Genomic DNA, 20383 nt, shown 5'->3' with positions numbered 1-20383 from the left:
CCTCCAGCCCCCATATTCCAGTAGCCACCTGGCTCTTGAAGCATCTTGAAGGATTGATCTGGAACATCAGATCAGTCCTATAGATGATGAGGGCCATGGAGGCTTTTTTTTTTTTTTTTTTTCCAAACAGGGTCTCGCTCTGTCGCCCAGGCTGGAGTGCAGTGGCGCTATCTTGGCTCACTGCAGCCTCCGCCTCCATGGAGCCTTTTAAATAGGGGAAGACACCATGAGAGGTAGAAGGTGTTTTAAATGGGGCATCTGGCAGCACCACTAAGCAGCCTGGAGGACTGCAGGCTCCCTGCACTCTGGTGAGTCCAGCCACTTTGCTCTTCACATGAACTGTGAAGGGAAAGACCCTAACTCATGATGGTGGGTAGTTAGGAAGCGGCTCCTTCTGATTTTGGAGGTTACTGGCAAGGAGGTTACTAACTCATGGCCTTAATGTTCTGTCTGCCTGGAATGTTTCCCCCAGATAACCAAACGGTCCACCCCCTCACCATCTGGCATATTTTTTATCTGCTGTCTTCCCGACCAGAATGTCAGCTACATGAAGGTAGAGATTTTGCTCATTGCTGTATACCCAGGGCCGAGCACAATGGCTGGCACACAGTAGGTACTCAATGGACATTTGTTGAATGAATGAGGAGTAGGAAGTTGGGGTGGCAGCTGAAGGTTATTTTGTCCATCCTCCAACTCCAGTGCTGGAATCGGTGCCTCCCCGACAGCCCTAAGCACGGTGATTTGTGCATATGAAGAACCCCATACAAGTGGCTATTGGGTTATAGCTATTTTCGATCCCTTTCAACTTTGGATTAACTTTAGTTTTGGAAATATCAGCTGCAGTGACTTCTACTCATCCTTAGAGCCAGCTGCCGCTTTGATGGGCAGCCCTGGCCTTTAAAGTCTTGGCAGGAAGGGTCATTCCCACTAGCTGGGGGTGGAGCCTCCTTGTCAGGAACCTCCCAAACCAGAGGAGCTGCTTCCTAACTACCTACCATCGTGGGACTCCGACTGACTCAGCGAGCGCCCAGCTTTCCCTGCTCTGGCTGTGTGTGCTCGGGCAAGCTGCCTGATCTCTCCGAGCCTCTGTTTCCTCCCTGAGGATTAAGTGAACTCATGCAGTAAAAGGTCAGGATGAGGAAGGCGCTACCTCACCTTCCTAGCTACTATCTGTGCACAGGGAAGGGAAGAGAGTCGGGGAGGGGAGGGGAGGGGCCCCTCATGGTGGAGGAGAGGGGTTCAAAAGGTGGAAGGGGGTTCCGAGAGAAGGAGAGACTTGGGCCTTGTCGGGCGGGACACCGTGGCTTTGGGGGAGGGGAGATGTTAGAAAAGGAGGTGGGGTCCCAGGAGGCAACTCCGCAGACTGCAGTTGCGGGAGGGTGGTGGGCTCCTCAGGCCCCCAGGGGATGCAGGTTCCCTCGCATCCCCTTTTCTGCAGGCTGCTGGCCCCTGGCAGTCCTGCTGGCTCCTGGCAGAATCCTGCAGCCCCGCCTTTGTTGAATGACTGGGAGGCACTCGGACAGGCAGCTTCTTCTGTGTCTCTTTAATACCTTCCAGGCCCGTCAAACCCTCCACTCACCCTCCCTCCCCTCCCGCCGCCTTTAAGGGTGGGCCCCCTCCCCCAGCCCAAGGACTAAGGCACCAGGTGGCTGCAGCAGGCCGGCCCGGACACAGAGACGCACAGGTTGGGGACGCTGACTGCAGACGCGGACGAGCAGGGTGGGCGCGGGAGGCAGGGTTCAGGCCGCCGCGGGGCTCCCCCAGCCTCTGGGCCCGTCCTGGGGGGCGTGGAAGGCGCAGACAGCCCCCAAAGGGAGCCAGTCGGGAGGAAGTGGGGAGCCACGGCGGGACTGCATCCTCACTTGCCGCCCTTGCGGGACAGACACCGCGGGAGGCAAGAGAAAGTCTGCTTGACGCGCGCCAGCAGCGGCAGCGGCCGGTGGGCTTCCCGGGGCGTGCGCGGCACCAGGCGCTGCAGGGTTCCCTCAGAGGCTGCGGAGTGCGGCGCGGCGGAGGAGGCCGAGGTTGCGGAGCCCTGCCGGCAGCGCTTGCACAGCGGCAGCAGCGCGCGCAACTCCTCCTCGTCGCGGAAGGGGCTCTCGCCAAAGCGCTCCTCCAGCTGCCGGCGAAGCTGGGGTGGGCGGGTAAGGTGGGCGGGGTCAAGGCCGGCCGCGGGGCGGGGTCAAGGCAGCCGGCCCCGCCCCCACCCTCCCGACCTTCGCCCTTCTCCGAGCGTCCCACATCTCGCTGAGCCCCTCCCTTCCTGAGCGTCTTCTTTACCTCCCTTCTCCGGGGTTTCCATCCCCTCACTGAGTCCCCCTTCCCTTCTAGGAGGCCCTTCCTTCTCCCTGACCCCTCTTCCCCCTTTGACACTCCAGCTTCCAGACCTGCTAAAGTGACCCCCAGGCGCCCAGCGGGGATCACTCCTCCCGCTTTGCACTTCTGGGTAACTCCCCCCACTTTGCACCTCTGTGCTCACAACCCCATTCCCACAGATTTCTTCCTTGCCCGACTCTTTCCCAACGCCGTGCTGCAGATGAGCCTCTGGGTACCGCCCTCAACCTGCTGAGAGCCCTCCCCCTCTCATCCTTTGTTCCCAGGGAGGCTTAGTTCCTGACATTTCTACATAGCATCTGCCCAAGAGGTATAAGAGGGAAACTGCTGTGGTCTCATCAAGGACACAGGGGTGGAGTAGGACATGGACAATTCTCCCCGATGGGGTCAAACACTCAAATCCTTCAGGTTCCAACCAGGTAGGGCAGGCAGTGGGGAGTGCTGGAAGACCTGGTCAAATGGAAGGGCCTGCACTGATCTAAAGGCATTCAAATTCTAAATTGAAAAAGAAAACACCTGGCTGTCTAACAAAATACACCTAGGAGCTGGATTAGCTCAAAGGCCATGAGTTTGAGACCCTAGAAAAATCTAGGTCTGAGGCACAGGCTAAAAATGTTCCAATCAGTGATCAATTCGAGTGGGAAGAAGGATCTCCCACCCCTGGCCCAACCCAGCCCTTGACCCCATCCCTACCTTCCGGGAACTGCCCCAGCCAAACTCTTCAAGCTGCTGCCTAAAGCCTGGGTTGGGGTTGGCGATGGGCCGGGTGGCCTTGATGGCTTCAAGCACGTCCCGCCAGCCTAGCCCCGTCACAGTCATCACATACGCTGTCACAATCGTGGTGCTGCGAGAGATGCCTGCAAAGCTGGGATCCCCAACAACCCCTCAGGCTTCAAGTAAGATCCAATGTCCTCCGTGCCCCCCAGGCACCCCACTCTGCTTCAACTCTCCCACCCTTGCCTCCTGAGCTCCAACTATAAGGGACCTGTCAGGACTTGCCATCCCACCTCCAGGCCTTTGCCATGCTATTCCCTCTGTCTAGAGCATCCCCTGGGTTCTCCCACATCAAAGGCCTGAGTGAAACACCATTCATTCAGTCAACAAATATGTCCTGAGCATCTGTTCTTTTTCAGGCACTGGGGTTGTAGCGGGTATAAAACAGACACGGTCTTTGCTGTCCTGGAGCTTACAGTATGGCTGGGGGGACAGACATTGATCAGATAATCAATTCCAGGTGGTGATAATAGCTTTGAGGATGAGTCTGGGGGCTAGGAGATCCACATAGGAAGAGGTATTAATCTATAGGTGGGGTGGGGTTAGGGAAGGGGTTCCCAAGGAATAGACATCAACGAAGTTTGAAATATGGATAAGGGTTAGTCAGGAACCTTCTGGGCAGTGTGTACAAAGACCATGAGGCATAAGCCTAGTAGATTTGGAGGATGGGGAGGAGGTTAGTACAGCTGGAAAGGGGAACGAGGGAGAGGGTGGGAGATGAGGCTTGGGAAACCGGCCTCATTGCTGGGCCTCCAGCAGAGCCAGCCTGAGCCTGGATAGGATGGGCGCTCAGTGAGAAGTTAAGGAATGAATGACATCAACTGAGCGAGGGGCATCTGGGAAGATCCAGAATTCCTGTCTCCCAGCTCGGGGTTCCCCACTGCCCTGCACCATCACCTCCAAGGCCTGGAGGGGAGAAGGGAGGCCCAGAACTACTGGAGGGTGACGAGCTACCTGCATGACCTCACCTATCCCTCCCAACAGTCCCGTCAGGTCAGCTTTCTTTTCCCCATTTTACAGATGAGGACATTGAGTCTCAGAGAGAAACAGCTACTTGGATATGGCCACACAGCTCATAAGGAATAGAGTCCCGGGTTTGTCTCTCTCCAGTGAATGGTGGGCCCTCAGGCGCTGTGACAGGCTGGAGAAGATCCCTCACAGGTCCAACCTTCCCATAGGAGGAGTGTGTGTTCAGCAGAGGGCACAGCCACTTCCTTCCTCCCCCACCTTATCCCCTCCCCTTAACTCACCAGTGCACAAGGCAGTTCCCCCCATTAAGGCGGCAGCAGTGGATGAAGTTGATACATTCTTTGAAGTGCTTTTTGCTAGAGGAGAAAGCAATAGGGTAGGGAGCACTGCGGGGCAGATCTCTCAGGAGTTGTTTTGCCCCCACCCCAATTACAGGATAGCAAGGGACACAGAGCCCCAGGTTAGCCAGCACATGCAGTGAATATGGGCCAGTACTTAGCATAAGCTGGAGGTGTGTGTGTGTGTGAAGCAAGAATGGTGGTATTTCAGGCAGTGAGAGAGACCAGTCAGGGCAAATCTCACCATCTAGGCAGGAGCACTCCTCCTGTGGACCCTGTTTTCATGGTGGGTTTATTGTGGCCTTTCAAAGAAATGGGTGGGAGGAAATACAGGGGTCCCACTCCTCTGGGGTCTGCAATCAGAGCACCTGGGCACAATGATGGGCAGCAGCAGGCTGGGAGCAAGATTCCCAAGGGGCAGGACTGTCTGCTTGGCTCCATCCCAAGCCGGGAGGTACTACTGCTGATGCCACAAACAAAAATCCCATTTTCTGAGCTCGATTATACTCCAGGCCCTATCCTAGATCCTTGACCTGTGTCATCTGACCTTTGAAAGCCTCCTTGACTCTGATCATGCTCTCCTGATTTACAGGTGAGGCTCAGAGCGGGGAAGTGATTTGTTCAAGGTCACACAGCAAGTAAATGGCAAAGCCTGGCTGGAACCCAGATGTCTTAACCCCAAGGCCAGGAACAGGCTGAACGTGACCCTTTCAAATCAGCCGGTGTAGCTGGTCCCAAGGTACAGAGTGTCCTTTTCCCATTTCATAGCTGATGAGACTGAGGCTCGGGGAGGTCGAGAGTCTTGGCCAAGGGCCTATCACAAGGGCATGGTTGAGACAGAGTCAAACCTAGGACTGCTTGAGTTGTCCACCTGTGATAGCTTTCTGGCCTGAGTACTTTGTCCTTCTTCAAACCCCCTCCCCTCCCCCACCACAGGAGGCAGCTGTCTGTCCATCTGTGGGTCCATCCAGGGGAACTTACATGGGTACCTCAGGGGTATCAGCCACCGGGATGCGAAGGTAGGTGATATCCTACAAGTACAAAATACACTCAGGCAGGGGACCTTGGCTGCAACCCTCCCTGATGCTGGTCTGAGCTGCCCAGGCAGGGCATAACCCCAGTCCAGTTCCTGCCCCTCTCTGGCCTACCGTGGTCCTCTCTGTCCAAAGAAAGTAGTTGTCATCTCTGAGGCCTCCCAGCTGTGACCACTTGTGATTCCTGAACCTTCTAAGCAGATGGTGTCTCCTAACCCCATCAGTGACTTGGGCATGACATCACCTATCCCTCCGAACAGGGACCCAGGAACCTTTATCAAGTAGCCAGGAAAGGGCTACTTAAAGGGACTCCACTCCAAATGGGAATTACAAAATTACATCGTAAAAAAGGTAAAGCAGATTTGATTATCTTGAAAAGAAACAAAAATCATGAAAACAAGTATACATTTCAGGAATCATGGTTATAAAATGATGTGCTAATTATGAGAATAATCAAGGAATAAATTGCCAGGAATTTTTTCCAACAAACTTGCTGTGATGTCCTTTGTTTCCTGATTAGCCACACAATATCATGAAGATTATTTTTGCCCGCCTCCTGAGGACCTCCTTGCTTTTCTCAAGAAACTCTCTTAACATTTTGATATTCAAATGGCTCTTTTCAGGGGCCAGGCCCACCACTAGCAGTAACTAAGGGACCACCAGCCAGGTTCTCATTTGTCCATGGCTTTGTGAGATTCCAGCCCTTCTCTCACTCACATTCCCCAAGGTCAGGACATCCTGCATCTTTGGCAAGGTTTGCAATTTCATTTTGCAACACATTTGGCCTTGGGTTTATGTGGTACTATCAAACCCTGCCTGGTAAATTCGCTGATGGAGCGGGGAGGGAGAGATGCTTGGGAGAAGCAGGAAGGGCCATAGGAGCAGAGACTCATTGTGTAGGCTGTCATTTCATTAGTAAATAGTGACTATACTAATGTACAATCTAGTGACTGTTTACTCCAAATACTCCCAAACGAGGCTGCCCTATGAGACAAAATAAGACTGCAGTGGCCTGGAAATTTCTTCTCTGAATGACATTGAAAATCATAGATTATTGGAGGTTGCGGTTAGAGAATATCAAATCTGACATATGGGAAAACTGAGGCCTAGAGAAGGGAAGGACCTTGGCCAAGATCACACAGCAAGCCTATGACAGAACTGGGTCTTCGTTTCAGATCTCCAGGACCCTTTCCCACCCATGGTTCTTTCTCTCCAGTGGATGATACAGACTCTAATAGATAAGGGGGAAGAGGCTCTGTTTATGGGATAAGAATATGATTAACTTTGTTATAGTATCAGTTGTGATTTGTTGGGCATCTATTTATGTGGTTCCCAACCACTCAGTGAAGTGGGTACTGTTATAAAGTTCCCATTTTACAGATCAGGCAGCTGAGGCTCAGAAGGGGCAAAGTCCTGTCCCCAAGGTCATAAAGCGAATAAACAGTGAAGATGTTCCTGACATAAGCACGTGTAGTCTGGATTTATTACTTTCCTCTGCTGGGTCCTAACACCCTCATGCCCCTTTCCCAGGACTTGATAATACCAGCACCAACCACTCTAGAGGGGACCACGCTTTACAGTGTGCAAAGCATCTTCACCATCCTGCAGTCCCTTTGCATCCTCACAGCAGCCTCCTGGGGGCAGACAGAGCTGAGGGATCAAAGCCCTAGAGAGGTGAAGTCACAGCCCAAGGTTGCATAGCAAGATACAGAGCCCAGAGTCATCCGTTTGGATTCATCCATCCAGTTGGGTCATGGGAAGCCCATATGGGGGCCATTTTAAGGTGCAGTGTGAGACTTCTGGTGCTAGATGGCCTGTGTTCATACCCCAACTCCTCAGCTTCCTAGATATGTGATCTTAGGTGAGTTAAGTGACCTCTCTGGGCCTCAGCTGCCAAATAGGGATGATAATGTAAAATGGCCCAGTGGTGGAGACCAAATGAGTTAACATGAGTCAAGAAGGAAGCATAGCACCTAGCACATAGTAGATATTTGATAAATGGGTCTGTACCCTCCCACCCCCGCATAGCCCTGGGATGGGGGTAAGAAGTACCTGCAGCAGAGGCTGGGGTGACTCATGGATAGAGATGATGTGTGTGATCTTATTCCGGCCCAGCTGATCCAGGTCTTTGGCATCTGAAAGAAACAGGATGCTTGAGCCAATCTAGCTGGTGTGACTTAATTGTCCCTGATGGCCAAGGGCAGAGGGAGCTCACTGCCTGCCCAGCTCTCCCCCTCACCCTGCCACTCCACCTCGGCCCACGCTCTGCCGGCTCCCTGATCCTCTTGCTTCCAGGGCACATGCAAGTAACAGTCCAGCATATCCCCATCCTTGCTCACGCTGTTCTTTCCATCCAAAACACCCTTCCCAGGCATATTCTTTGACCTAGTAATTCTACTTCTAGGAATCTTGTCTACAGAAACTCTTGCTCACACAGAAAGCGGTGTGTGGAGGATGATGTTCTCTGCAGTCCTGCTTATATCACAAATAGTTTAAACATGGGAACAACCTAGCGTTCATTAAAAAGGGACTGGATGATTAATGGTGTAGGCATACTTTGGCACAGTGTGCCGCCATTAAAAAGAGTTCTATATGCTGATGTGCAATGATGCCCACAATTTTTTTTTTTTCCGAGATGGAGTCTTGCTCTTCGCCCAGGCTGGAGTGCAGTGGCGCAATCTCGGCTCACTTGCAAGCTCCGCCTCCCAGGTTCACGCCGTTCTCCTGCCTCAGCCTCCGGAGTGGCTGGGACTACAGCCCGGCTAGTTTTTTTGCATTTTTAGTAGAGACGGGGTTTCACCGTGTTAGCCAGGATGGTCTCGATCTCCTGACCTGGTGATCCGCCCGCCTCGGCCTCCCAAAGTGCTGGGATTACAGGCGTGAGCCATCGCACCCAGCCGATGCCCACAATGTATTTTTAAGGATACAGAATAAGCTTCTACTTTTGTTTTAAATATTATGTCCTTATCTACAAAGATATATGAACCAGGATGTACCCTACAGTGGCCCTCTCTAGGGGCTGCATACCCAGCGTATGCAGATCTTTTATATTCAGAATAAATAACACATGTCCCCTCTATCTCCACTTCCTCATTCGATGAGCATTTACCGAGTGCTAACCACGTGTATACTTTGGCTGGGCACTGGATGTCTGGGGCCAGCTTCGTGGCTCCTGCCCTTGTGGGGCCTGCACACTTACAGAGGGTTCAGACCTTACTTGGCCAAATACTCACAGAAATCAAGGTGGCATGAGCAGCTGAGGGAGCTCCCAGGAAGGAAGGGACGAGGATTTACGAGGGTGAAGTGCCTGAGCCCCTCCCTCTCTGAAGCTTTCTCTGGCTCTGCAGATGGAAATGATTTTCCCACCTTAGGTCACCCAACCCTGGATCAGTCTGCCCCTTAGCATGTTTTCTTTTCTTTTCTTCTTTTCTTTTCTTTTCTTTTCTTTTCTCTTCTCTTTTCTTTTCTTTTTTTTTTTTTTGAGACAGAGTCTCGCTCTGTCGCCCAGGCTGGAGTGCAGTGGCACGATCTCGGCTCACTCTAACCCTCGCCTCCTGGGTTCAAGCGATTCTCCTGCCTGAGCCTCCCGAGTAGCTGGGATTACAGGTGCCTGCCACCGTGCCTGGATGATTTTTGTATTTTTAGTAGAGACAGGGTTTCACTATGTTGGCCAGGCTGGTCTTGAACTCCTCACCTCAGGTGGTCTGCCTGCCCCCGCCTCCCAAAGTGCTCGGATTAAAGGCGTGAGCCACTGCGCCCAGCCCCCTTAGCATGGTTTCTACCCAGCATGTTTTCTACGCAAGGTCTATGTTCCGCTCTGCCTGCCTGCCACCAGCCTGGAAGTCCCTGAAGAACAAGGTATCTATACGTGGGTGTCCCCTCCTCCTGACTGAAGATTGTGGAAGGAATGGATGAGAGAGTGGGGAATGCAAAGCTTGCCAGCTCACTGCCCCCCACAACTTCCAGCTCCAGGCTGCCCAACTGCTCCAGGGCTCTGGGGTGTGACAGGGTTGGTGCTCATGACCCTGCTCACAAGAAGGTCCAGCCCATCTCCAGGGACCTCTCCTCTGACATGGAGGAAGCTACGGAGGGAAGAGTTCCTAGCTTCCCCACTAGAAGCAGCACCTGCAAACAGACCTCAACCCAGAACCTCAGGGCCAGAAGAGCCCTCAGCAGCTGGTGGACCTTTTGTGCTGAGAAGGAGGCTGAGACTTAGCGCAGGTGAAGACTTGCTCAGGTCCACAGTCCAGGCCCCGAGCCCTTTGCTCTGGCCCTTTGGTCTCGTAGTAGAACACTGGGGAAGGCTGAATGGCGGGGAGGGATGTCAGTGTCAGGCCCCCATGCTCCCTCCATGTCCCTTCGAGCCTGGGGACACTCGCCTGCACGTGCACCCCTTGTCCTCCATCAGCCTTTTCCCCCTCCCAGCCTGGGGCCGCTTCCCTGCCCCCAACCCCATTCCTGAGATGCGTGGGCCAGAGCATGAATGGTGGACACAGGCCTGAGACAGGCAGAGTGCCATGGCCTCCGGACAGAGTGGGCAGTGCTCACCAATGAAGTTTCCGAGGTAGAGTCCAGGAAGTACCTAGAGGAAGGACAGGCAAGGGTCAGTGGGGCAGGGGCTGCACCCCCTTCCACCCCCAGGGCAGCTGGGGGGCCCACAGCCCCTCTGTCCCATGAAGGGTAAGCACTTCAGGGCTCAGGAAGCACTATCTTCCTTTTTGTGGGCCCTGGGTCCTCTGTGAGAGGGGTCTGGGGCTCTGGGGAGGGTGGGCGAGGGGGCCAGTTAACCAATCGAGGGAACCAAGGGAGGCCAGCTTGGGTATGAGAGGGGAGAGGAGGAAGGCAGGTTTTAGGAGGAGAGGAGAGGAGAGGAGAGGAGAGGAGAGGAGAGGAGAGGAGAGGAGAGGAGAGGAGAGGAGAGGAGAGGAGAGGAGAGGAGAGGAGAGGAGAGGAGAGGAGAGAGGTGGACTTGCAGCGTGCAGGGATGGAAATTCTGGGGCTGGGGAGGCAGAAAGGCAGGGACAGGCAGAGGCGGGAAAGGATGGAGAAACAGCCCCGGAGAGAGCCGAGGAGTCAGCGACAAGGCAGAGGGACACATGCAGACGGAGAGCAGGACTCACTGGGAGACAGCCTGGGAGTGACAGCCACAGCAAGACACAGCGAGAGACACAGAGTCACGGAGAGAGGGCGGACACAGCGGGGACAGAAACGCAGGGTCAGAGATGGGGAGACCAGACAGCCGCGGTCTCGAGTCACAGGGACACGGAGATGCCGCCGCACAGAGACCGGCGAGACCAGAAGGTCAGAGGCGGGCGGACGGAGCTGGTCAGCGCCGGGCCGCGGCGGCCGGGGCGGGGGCCGGGGAGGCTGCTCGGGGCCCGCCCCCTACCTTGGTCATGCCATTGCCCATGATCCCGGGGGCGGCGGTCCGGGCGCACCCCCAGCTCGCCGCCCGGGAAGCGATCCGGTCACAGCTGCCCTGACGGCCCAGGCCCGACGCCTGCAGCCTGGTGGGAAACGGGGGGCCTGGCGTCCGCGGCCCTGCCCAGCCCTGCCCAGCCACCGCCACCACCCGCCGACCCCCGGCCCGGGAGGGAAATGGTGGTGGAGCCGCCGCTGCCGCCGCCGCCGCCGCAGGCTCCTCCTACCCCTTCGGTCATGTGGGGCCCCCGCCTCGGGTCGCGGCGGGGGGCCGGACAAAGCCCCAGTGTGCCGGGCCCACGGCCCGCGGGACAACGGCAGTTTGTTGGGGCTGCGTAGGGCCGCCACCTCCGGAGATGGGGGCGGGGGCGCTACCCCACCCTGGCACCGGCAGGCGCGGGTGGATGGGGGGATGTCGCCTAGAGCCCCCCGGCCGGCCCACAAACTCCCGTCCCCCTTCCGGCTCTGCCTGGACGTCCCTGTGGGCCCCGGGGCAAAGCACCCAACTTCTCCCTCCTCGGCTTCTAGCAGAAACGTGACGGGGCTGGACTTTGATCGCCCAGGGCTCTCTGCTCTTCAGAGTCTGCTTGGAACGGGATAAGTGGGTAATTCCTTCCGATACATCCTTTCCACCCGTGCAGACACCCTAACAACCAGCCTTCCTCCTTTCTCATCCATTCTCCTGCCCTCCTGTTCACTCTTTCACTCGTCCATCTTCCCATCCATTCATCCATCCTCTCACTCCTTCCTTCCATCCATTTCGGCCCCTAGGAAGGATGGTGCCATCCAGGGAAGCTCTGCTGGGACCAGGCACAACTGCCATTAGGTGCCCCAAGAAATTATAGGTGAATGTTGGGAGAGGGGTTTGAGGGAGGGTTCCAGTCTGAAGGAGACTACATCAGGACGTATTAATAGCTAGAGGTCAGGGTACTGGAAGGGGTCTGGAGACCAAGGTTTGAGGCCCTGTTCACCTCTGACCTGCTAGATGACCCTGGGAAAGTCCTCGTGAGCCCCAGCTAACTCTATCTGTGTTTCTGAGGATGTTGAGGTGAGCCCTTCCTGGCTTCTAGGACCAAAGCTGGAGAATGTAAAATAATCAAGACACTTCCTATAGGACTGAAATAGAAGCAGCTGCACCAGCTTTGTTCCTTCAGCCGTCATCCCCACCCCTGAATCTATACTAGTAGGTGACTGGGGATTGTGGATAGAGAGCAGGACAGAGAGAATCCACAAAGCCCTTTGAAATACAGTGATTGGAGAAAAACTGTTTCTTTCCTGTTTCTTCCTCCCTCAAGTTCATAGCATACATGGGGCTGCCTGTCTCAGCTCTCATAAAAGCCCAGAGTTCTCATAAATACTAAATTATTCAGTAAATACTTACTGAGCATCTAGTATATGATAGAGACTAGGGACACAGCAGTGGGTAGAGATTGTTCCTACCTTCATTAGCTAACGGTATAGACCAGCATTGTCCAAATGAAATATAATGCCAGCCACATGTGCAGCCACATTTAAAAAGTAGAAACAAGTTAATTGTTGATAATATTTTTATTTGACCCAATATATCCAAAATATCATTTCAACATATAGTATTTTAAAACTATAAATGAGACATTTTATATCATTTTTAAATTGTATTAACTCTTCAAAATCTGGTGTCTTTTACATTTACAGCACATCTCAATTCAGACAAGTCACATTCCAAATGCTTACTAGCCATATGCAGCTAGTAGCTACATATTAGACATCTGAGATCTAGGAGGGAAGGCAAACAAAATAAGCAAACAGATAAATAAATTATTTACAAATGGTCCCAATTTTCTATGAAGGAAACAAAGCAGACAGGGAGAACCTCTCTGAATAAGTGGCATTTGAGCTGAGAGGTGATATATAAGAAAGACCCAAAGAGTGGAAAGCCAGGCGCGGTGGCTCATGCCTATAATCCCAACACATGGGGATGCTGAGGCGGGAGGATCAATTGAGCCCAGGAGTTTGAGACCAGCTTAAGCAATATACTAAAACCCCATCTCTAAAAGAAATTTGGCTGGGTATGATGGCTCAGGTCTATAATCCCGGAACTTTGGGAGGCCAAGGCAGGAGGACTGTGTGAGCCCAGGAGTTTGAGACCAGCCTGGGAAACATAGGCAGACCCTGTTTTTACAAAAAAAAAAAAAAAAAAAAAATTAGCTGGGACCTGTAGTCCCAGCTACTCAGGAAGCTGAAGTGGGAGGATCACTTGAGCCCAGGCGGTGGAGGCTGCAGTGAGTCATGAGCGCACCACTGCACTCAAGACTGCGTGACAGAGCGAGACCTTGTCTCAAAAAAATAAAAAATTACACACACGAAAAAGAAAAAGAGTGGAGAGAGTATTTCCAGCAGAAGGAAGAGCATGGGCAAAAGCCCTAAGATGGGAATAGCTTGGCCTCTGTAAAAAGCCAGTGGGACTGGAGTAGAGGGAGCTACAGGAAGTGTTAAGAGGACGGTTCGGGGCCGGAGCATGCAGGAGCACATATGGCCATGATTGGGAGTTAAAATTTTTCTTCTCTTATGTCTGATAAAAATCCAACAGGAAAATTTAACCTGGGAGGCCAGGTCATCTGATTTATTTAAGTCAAATACTTCGACCCCTCACTGACCCTTTCCTTTATGGGGGCCACTGCAGCAGCTCAGGTAAGAGGTGACAGTGCCCTGGGACAGAGTGGGACCCGAGAAGCTGGAAAGAAGGGGATGGGCTCAGCATATATGAATATTTTGGCAGGGCAGCTGAAAGGACTTGCAGATTGATTGGATGTGGGGGGAAGGAAGGAATTTTAGGATGGCCCCCAGGCTTCCTGCCTTGAAAGTCACTATCTGTGTCACAGAAATGAAAGCAGGGGTGTTTGCCAATTCAACACATGTTTATTGGGCACTGAGCTATATGTAGAAAATTGTGCCAAAGATGTGCTGACTTAAGTTTCCCCAAATGCCCGACCCATGGATGCTGTAAAGAAATGCTGAAGCTGGGTATGGTGGCTCATGCCTGTAACCCCAGCACTTTGGGAGGCTGAAGCAGGAAAATCGCTTGAGCCCAGGAGTTGGAGACCAGCCTGGGCAACATGGCGAAATTTCGTCTCTACAAACAAGCAAACTAAAACAAAAAATTAGCCAGGTGTGGTGGCACAAACCTGTAGCCCCAGCTACTTGGGAGGCCGAGGTGGGAGGATTGCTTGAGGTTGAGGCAGCAGTGACCTGTGATCACATCACTGTACTTCAGCTTGGACGACAGAGCGAGATCCTGTCAAAAAAAAAAAAAAAAAAAAAAAGAAAAGAAAGAAAACACTGTTAAACGAGCCTGAATACTAGCTCCTTACCATGGCCCTGGCCTTAGCAGCTCTGCGATCCTAGGCAGGTGAGCCAATGTCCCTTAATTTACCCATAGAGGGGCAATTATAACAGTCCTTTGTACTCCCACTGAGTGTTAAGGGGGAAGACACAAATTACATGTAGGAAAGAATTCTTTCAAGTTAAAAGCCCATATGTGTTATTAGACCTAACATATTTAATATCTATGTACTGTTCAGCCTTTGGAAGTACTAGTTATTACAAAGCCCAATCTGTCTTAAATCATGAAATGACCATTTTACAAAACCAATAATAGGAAGATGCTAAAATGTGGGTCTCACCCTGTCATTCCCTTGCTTAAAGCCCTTTAGGGGATTACTGTGGTAGACAAAATAATGGTCCCCCCAAAGGTGTTTACACTCTATTTCCTTGAAACTGTGAATGTTATGTTACATGGCAAAGGGTAGAATTAAGGCTGCAGATGGAATTAAAGTTGCTAATTAGCTGATCTTCGTTTGTTTTTTTTTTTTCTTTTTTGAGACGAAGTCTCACTCTGTCGCCCAGGCTGGAGTGCAATGGTGCAATCTCGGCTCACTGCAACCTCTGCCTCCCAGGTTCAAGCTATTCTCCTGCCTCAGCCTCACAAGTAGCTGGGACTACAGGTGCCCACCCATGCCTGGCTAATTTTTGTATTTTTAGTAGAGATGGGGTTTCACCGTGTTGGCCAGGCTGGTCCTGAACTCCTGACCTCAAGTGATCCACCCACCTTGGCCCCCCAAAATGCTGGGATTACAGGTGTGAGCCACCGTGCCCGGCCAGCTGATCTTGAGATGGGGAGATTATGCTGAGGGGCGCAACATAATCACAAGGGTCATTATTAGTGAAAGAGGGAGGCAGGAGAGTAGGAATCAGAGGGGATGAGAAGACAGAAGCAGAAGTTGGAGTGGTGTAATTGCTGGGTTTGCAGATCGAAGGGGGCCCACAGCTAAGGGATGCAAGTGGAAAAGGCAAGGAAACAGATTATCCTGGAGTTTACGAAAGGAACTCAACCCTGCTGACACCTTCATTTTAGCCCAGTGAGACCCATTTCACATCTCTGACCTCAAGAACTGTAAGATACTACATTTGTGTTGTTTTAAGTCACTATGTTTCTTGTGATTACAAGCAGCAACAGGAAATTCATACACTCACCAACACCTTTAGGAAAATGTCCAACCTGCTTAGCATGGCACACAAAGAGGCCTTGTGAGATGTGGTTTCGGCCACTGACTTTGAGCAAGTCTTTTAACTTCTCTGGGCCTCAGTTTCATAATCTATGAAACAGGGAGGAAAAAACCCCTCCGTAGGTCTGTAGTAAGAATAAATGAGAGGACATGTTTCAAATACCTAGTAGAAAGACTGGAACACAGTACATTATTATTATTATTACCATTGGCATTACTATGATCATGGAACAATTGACAGAGTAGGAACCCTTGTCTCTACTCCCTTCATTAGGGCTGTTTCCACATCTGTGAAAAAGGAAACAAGACCAAACAGGTTTGGAAACCTCGTCTCTCCCCTCTACTCCACTCTTTCCTAGTTACTGATCTGTGTCATGCTTTGCTCTCTCTGACTTCCAACTTAGCATATGCTGTTCTTTCTGCCTGGAATGCTCTTCCCATCCTCCTTACCAAGCTAACTCTCATTTCCTCCTGGAAGTCTTTACTGACTCCTATTAGACTTGTTTAGATCCCACTATTATGCATTCCCAAAGCATGCTAAGCTTCCTCTATCATATTATTGCTATGGCCTGTGTGTTTTTCATTGGGGAAAAAATCTTAAATCCAGGTAAGGCTATTTTGACCTATTTGCTTCAATTGTGTTGTTTAAATAAAACAAAAACATTCTAAATAAACTTGAAGTAGTTAAGTTCCCGTTTCTCTCCCCACTTCCTTCACTCTCTCCCCAAGTAGTATCATAAATTTAGTGCATATCTTTTGACAGGCAGGGATACTCACCACTATACTCACGAGGACTGGCTATGGTGCATATCTTTTGAGTCTGTATTTTTAAACTCTTACTACCTATACATACAAAATAATATGAAATATACTTTTATATGTGTTTATAATTAACACAAATGGTAACCTTAAAAAAACATTTCTCATTCTACAACTTTATTTACTCAACAATAGGTTTTGGGGATATGTACATACCGATATAAATCTGGATCATTCTTATCACTGTATGGTATTTTATTATTAGAATATATTGGCCGGGTGTGGTGGCTCACACCTGTAATCCCAGCACTTTGGAAGGCCGAGGCCAGTGGATTGCCTGAGGTCAGGAGTTCGAGACCAGCCTGGCCAACATGGCAAAACCGTCTCTACTAGAAATACAAAAATTAGCTGGGCACGGTGGTGGGTCCCTGTAATCCTAGCTACTTGGGAGGCTGAGGCAGGAGAATCACTTGAACCCAGGATGTGGAGGTTGCAGTGAGCCAAGATCGCACCATTGCACTCCAGCCTGGGTGACAAGGGCAAAACTCTGTCTCAAAAAAAAAAAAAAAAAAAGAATATATCCCATTTTATTCATCTATCACCCTACTAGTGGACATTTAGATTGTTTCTAATATTTTCTGCTGTTATCAAGAACATTGCAAACAACATCCTTATACATATGACCTATGTAGTGATGTAAAAATTTCTTTAGGAAGGTTGTCACCTTGCACATTAACTACAAGATGAAAGGTATTCCATGGAGATGTGGGCCTATAGGATATTGTCTAGTAGTGGAATATCTGGGTTGTAAGGTGTGTGCATTTTCAACTTTATGAGATATTGCCAAATTGCCTCCCAAGGTGTGAATAGCACGTAAAGGCTCCCGTTTCCCCACGTCCTCACTAACATCTGACCTCATAAAAAACATTGACATATTTTATTTTTGTATAGTTGGTGTATTTCAAATCATATGATTATTTTTATTTACATTTCTCAATTGACTTACTGGCCATTTGAGTTTCTTCTGCTGAAAATTCCCTATTTATATCCTTTGCCCATTTTTCTTTTCTTTTGTAGGGGTGAGGGTGAGGATATCTTTTCCTTAATGGTCTGACGGAGTTCCTTGAGCACCAATCCTTTGTTATATATGTTGTAGATGTTTTCTCCCAGTCTGTAGCTTATCTTTTAATCAGATTTACCATGTCTTTTGTGCAGTGGCATGATCTCGGCTCACTGCAACCTCTGCCTCCTGGGTTCAAGTGATTCTCCTGCCTCAGCCTCCCGAGTAGCTGGGATTACAGGCATGTGCCACCATACCCAGCTAATTTTTTTATTCTTAGTAGAGACGGGATTTCACCATGTTGGCCAGGTCTCAATCTGTTGACCTCGTGATCTGCCTGCCTCGGCCTCCTAAAGAGCTGAGATTACAGGTGTAAGACACCGCACCCGGCCTGGCAGTTTAAATTTTGAGGTAGTCACAGATCATCTTTTTCCTTTATGAGTAGTGCTTTATTATTGTTTATCTAAGAAGTCCTTTCCCACCCCAAGATAATAAATATAACATGTATATGTCTTAAATATTTGTTATATTTATTTAATCCATTTAATTAGGCATCTATTTTTCAACCCTATGGAAAGTAAATTCTCAGTGCCATTTACTGAGTCCTCTATTTCTTCCCCAGTGATTTATAATGCCACCTCTATTATACATCAAGTATATACACACACACACAAACACACACACACACACACACACACTCTCCCGTGTCTGTTTTGAAGCTCTACTCCTCATTGGCTTGGTAGGCAGAGAAGTGTCTCCTTGCCCCAATGTATACACATTGTTCTTTTGATTTTGACAAGATTTCTCAAAAATCCTGATTGGATTGGGGAAAATACACATCTTTCTGATATTGAGCCTTCCCATCCATGAACATCGTATGTCATTGCATTTATTTGATGTCCTTTAATAATATTTTATAATTTTCTCTATGAGAATATAAACTCCATTAGGGAAAATGCTTTGTCAGTTTTCCTCTCTGCTGTATTTTCAGAGTCAAGAACAGAGCAGGACACAGAGTAGAAGCATAAGAATTTGTTGTGGCCGGGCGCGGTGGCTCATGCTTGTAATCCCAGCACTTTGGGAGGCCAAGGCGGGCGGATCACGAGGTCAGGAGATCGAGACCACAGTGAAACCATCTCTACTAAAAATACAAAAAATTAGCCGGGCGTGGTGGCGGGCGCCTGTAGTCCCAGCTACTCGGAGAGGCTGAGGCAGGAGAATGGCGTGAACCCAGGAGGCGGAGCTTGCAGTGAGCCGAGATTGCGCCACTGCACTCCAGCCTGGGCGACAGAGCGAGACTCTGTCTCAAAAATAAATAAATAAATAAATAAATAAATAAATAAATAAATAAATAAAATGAAATAAGAATTTGTTGTTTAATGTCTTTCATATACTTTATTAGATTTGTTTCTACATATCTTGTATTTCTGTTGCTATATATTTTATTGTAGTTTCCAATCAGCTATGGTTGGTATATAGAAATTCAATATATAGTGAGTCATTTTTGGATTGATTTTAAAAAAACCCTTTTATTTGTTCTAATACTCTGTAGATTATCTTGGATTTTTAAATGCAGACAGTTCTGATGGACATCTATTTCAGAAGGGAAGAATGGATATTGTGTAGGCAACTAGCAGCATCTTCCACACTACTACTGTATGAAGCTAGAAGAGGCAGGTACTCTAGTCCTGGCAACTAAAGTCGTTTGTGGACTTTAAATCTGAAGCAAATAGTACAACAAAGCAGGTGTCTGTTGAGTATTCATTTGGCCAATTCCAGTACTAGTAGTGGTATCTATTGAGCAGAGGTGCTAGTACCAGCAACAGCATCCAGCACTATTTGCAGCAGTCATGCCAGTAGTGGTGTGGGATGTCCAGTAATAATCAGAAATGGCACCCCAATCAAAGTTTCTGCAAACTCTGATTTTGACCATAATTTTGATCAGATAGACTCCCTGAATTCCTTCCCCATTTTTTAATTCTGATTTCCAACAACTCTGTGACTCATTCAATATCCTACCAATGAATTCCATTTCTATTTCAGTTAATCAAAGATAGTTTTTTGTAACAAAGAACTCTGAACAATTAAACTCTCATGCTATCTGCAAATGATAACTTTGTCTCTTATATATTTCTTATATATATTATCTATAGATCTAATAAGAGCTATGCATTCAAATAATGAAATGCATAGATCTTAAGTTTTCAGTTTAGTCAATTTTGACAAATGCATATACTCATGTAACCCACATCTTTATTAAGAGATGGAAATCCCCATCACTCCAGAAAGTTCCTTCATGTCCTTCCCAGTCAACCCAACCTCAGTACTTTTAAAACTTCAATGAACTGGCCGGGTGCAGTGGCTCACGCCTGTAATCCCAGCACTTTTGGAGGTCGAGGCAGGTGGATCATGAGGTCAGGAGTTCGAGACCAGCCTGGCCAACATGGTGAAACCCTGTCTCTACTAAAAATACAAAAATTAGCCTGGCATGGTGGCATGCACCTATAATCCCAGCTACTCGGGAGGCTGAAGCAGGAGGATCACTTGAGCCCAGGAGGCAGAGGCTGCAGGGAGCTGGGATCGCGCCAATGCACTGCAACCTGGGCGACACAGCGAGACTCCGTCTCAAACGAACAAAAAAACTACAATGAGCTATCACTGTAATCACTAAAATGAAAAAGATGGACAACATCAAATGTTGGTGAGGCTATAGACCTTAAGATTAGAAAGCGGCTGGGATAGCAGACTGGCCGCGTTACCGACTGACCAACTGACCAGGTGACTTAGTGAGTAACTTCGTTAAATAAGGAAGCTCAGTACCATTACATTTACCGAAAGCTGACAACTTTTCAGATGCAGCGCTCTCAGTTTAAGGAAAGTGCAGTTGGAGGCGGCGTGGGGCAGAGGGAGCCAGCCTCTGAACGAACTGCCCCAGGGTCGCGGAGACGTGGGGCTGGGAAAGAAAGGTTGAGGAAGTCGGGGTACCTAGGCTGCCAGGACGACCAAGAGCCTCCAGAAGTTCTGGTGAACCAGAGCCTGCGCACTCCGCCGAGAGCATGCCCTTGGCTCATCCAATCAGAGCGGCGGATCCAGGAGCCTCTCCGTGGCCTTGGCAACGGGACGCATAAGCACGCGCGGCGCGCTGTGGCG

At 49.9% G+C, this 20383-nt stretch overlaps 2 protein-coding genes and 1 long non-coding RNA gene across 9 annotated transcripts in view; 1 reads left to right on the top strand and 2 right to left on the bottom strand.

Moving 5' to 3' along the window:
• Window positions 1-1508: 1508 nt before the first annotated feature.
• LOC129474715 (dual specificity protein phosphatase 15) lies at window positions 1509-11246 on the bottom strand. Of its 2 annotated transcripts, none has more exons than XM_055266306.2 (7): window positions 11098-11246; window positions 9998-10031; window positions 7502-7584; window positions 5397-5446; window positions 4359-4433; window positions 3028-3199; window positions 1509-2131 (listed from the first exon to the last, which is right to left on the bottom strand). In XM_055266306.2, exons 1-7 carry the CDS (start codon window positions 11107-11109, stop codon window positions 1859-1861), a joined length of 699 nt encoding a protein of 232 aa, XP_055122281.2. In that variant the 5' UTR covers window positions 11110-11246; the 3' UTR covers window positions 1509-1858. The 2 variants fall into 2 exon arrangements, with proteins under 2 accessions (XP_055122281.2, XP_055122280.2); XM_055266305.2 differs by lacking the exon at window positions 11098-11246 and adding an exon at window positions 10839-11074 and having other exon boundaries at window positions 1518-2131.
• Window positions 11247-11335: 89 nt separating this feature from the next.
• Window positions 11336-20383, top strand: part of TTLL9 (tubulin tyrosine ligase like 9) — a 75348-nt gene continuing 66300 nt past the window's right edge. Inside the window, exon 1 of the mRNA XM_055266302.2 lies at window positions 11336-11475. The gene's annotated coding sequence lies outside the window, so the exon portion shown is untranslated. The remainder of the gene's footprint in view (window positions 11476-20383) is intronic.
• Window positions 12065-20324, bottom strand: LOC129474723 (uncharacterized). 6 transcript variants are annotated; one of them, XR_008654619.2, is made up of 4 exons: window positions 20054-20324; window positions 16192-16257; window positions 15383-15539; window positions 12065-14144 (listed from the first exon to the last, which is right to left on the bottom strand). It is a non-coding gene; the product is annotated as an uncharacterized lncRNA (long non-coding RNA). The 6 variants fall into 6 exon arrangements; XR_010119422.1 differs by having other exon boundaries at window positions 16192-17583; window positions 20060-20324; XR_008654620.2 differs by having other exon boundaries at window positions 20066-20324.

This window comes from Symphalangus syndactylus, chromosome 24, assembly GCF_028878055.3.
Source record: "Symphalangus syndactylus isolate Jambi chromosome 24, NHGRI_mSymSyn1-v2.1_pri, whole genome shotgun sequence".
NCBI classification, from domain to species: Eukaryota; Metazoa; Chordata; class Mammalia; order Primates; family Hylobatidae; genus Symphalangus; species Symphalangus syndactylus.
The sequence above is the reverse complement of the archived record's forward strand: the minus strand, read 5'-3'. Positions and strand labels throughout refer to the sequence as shown.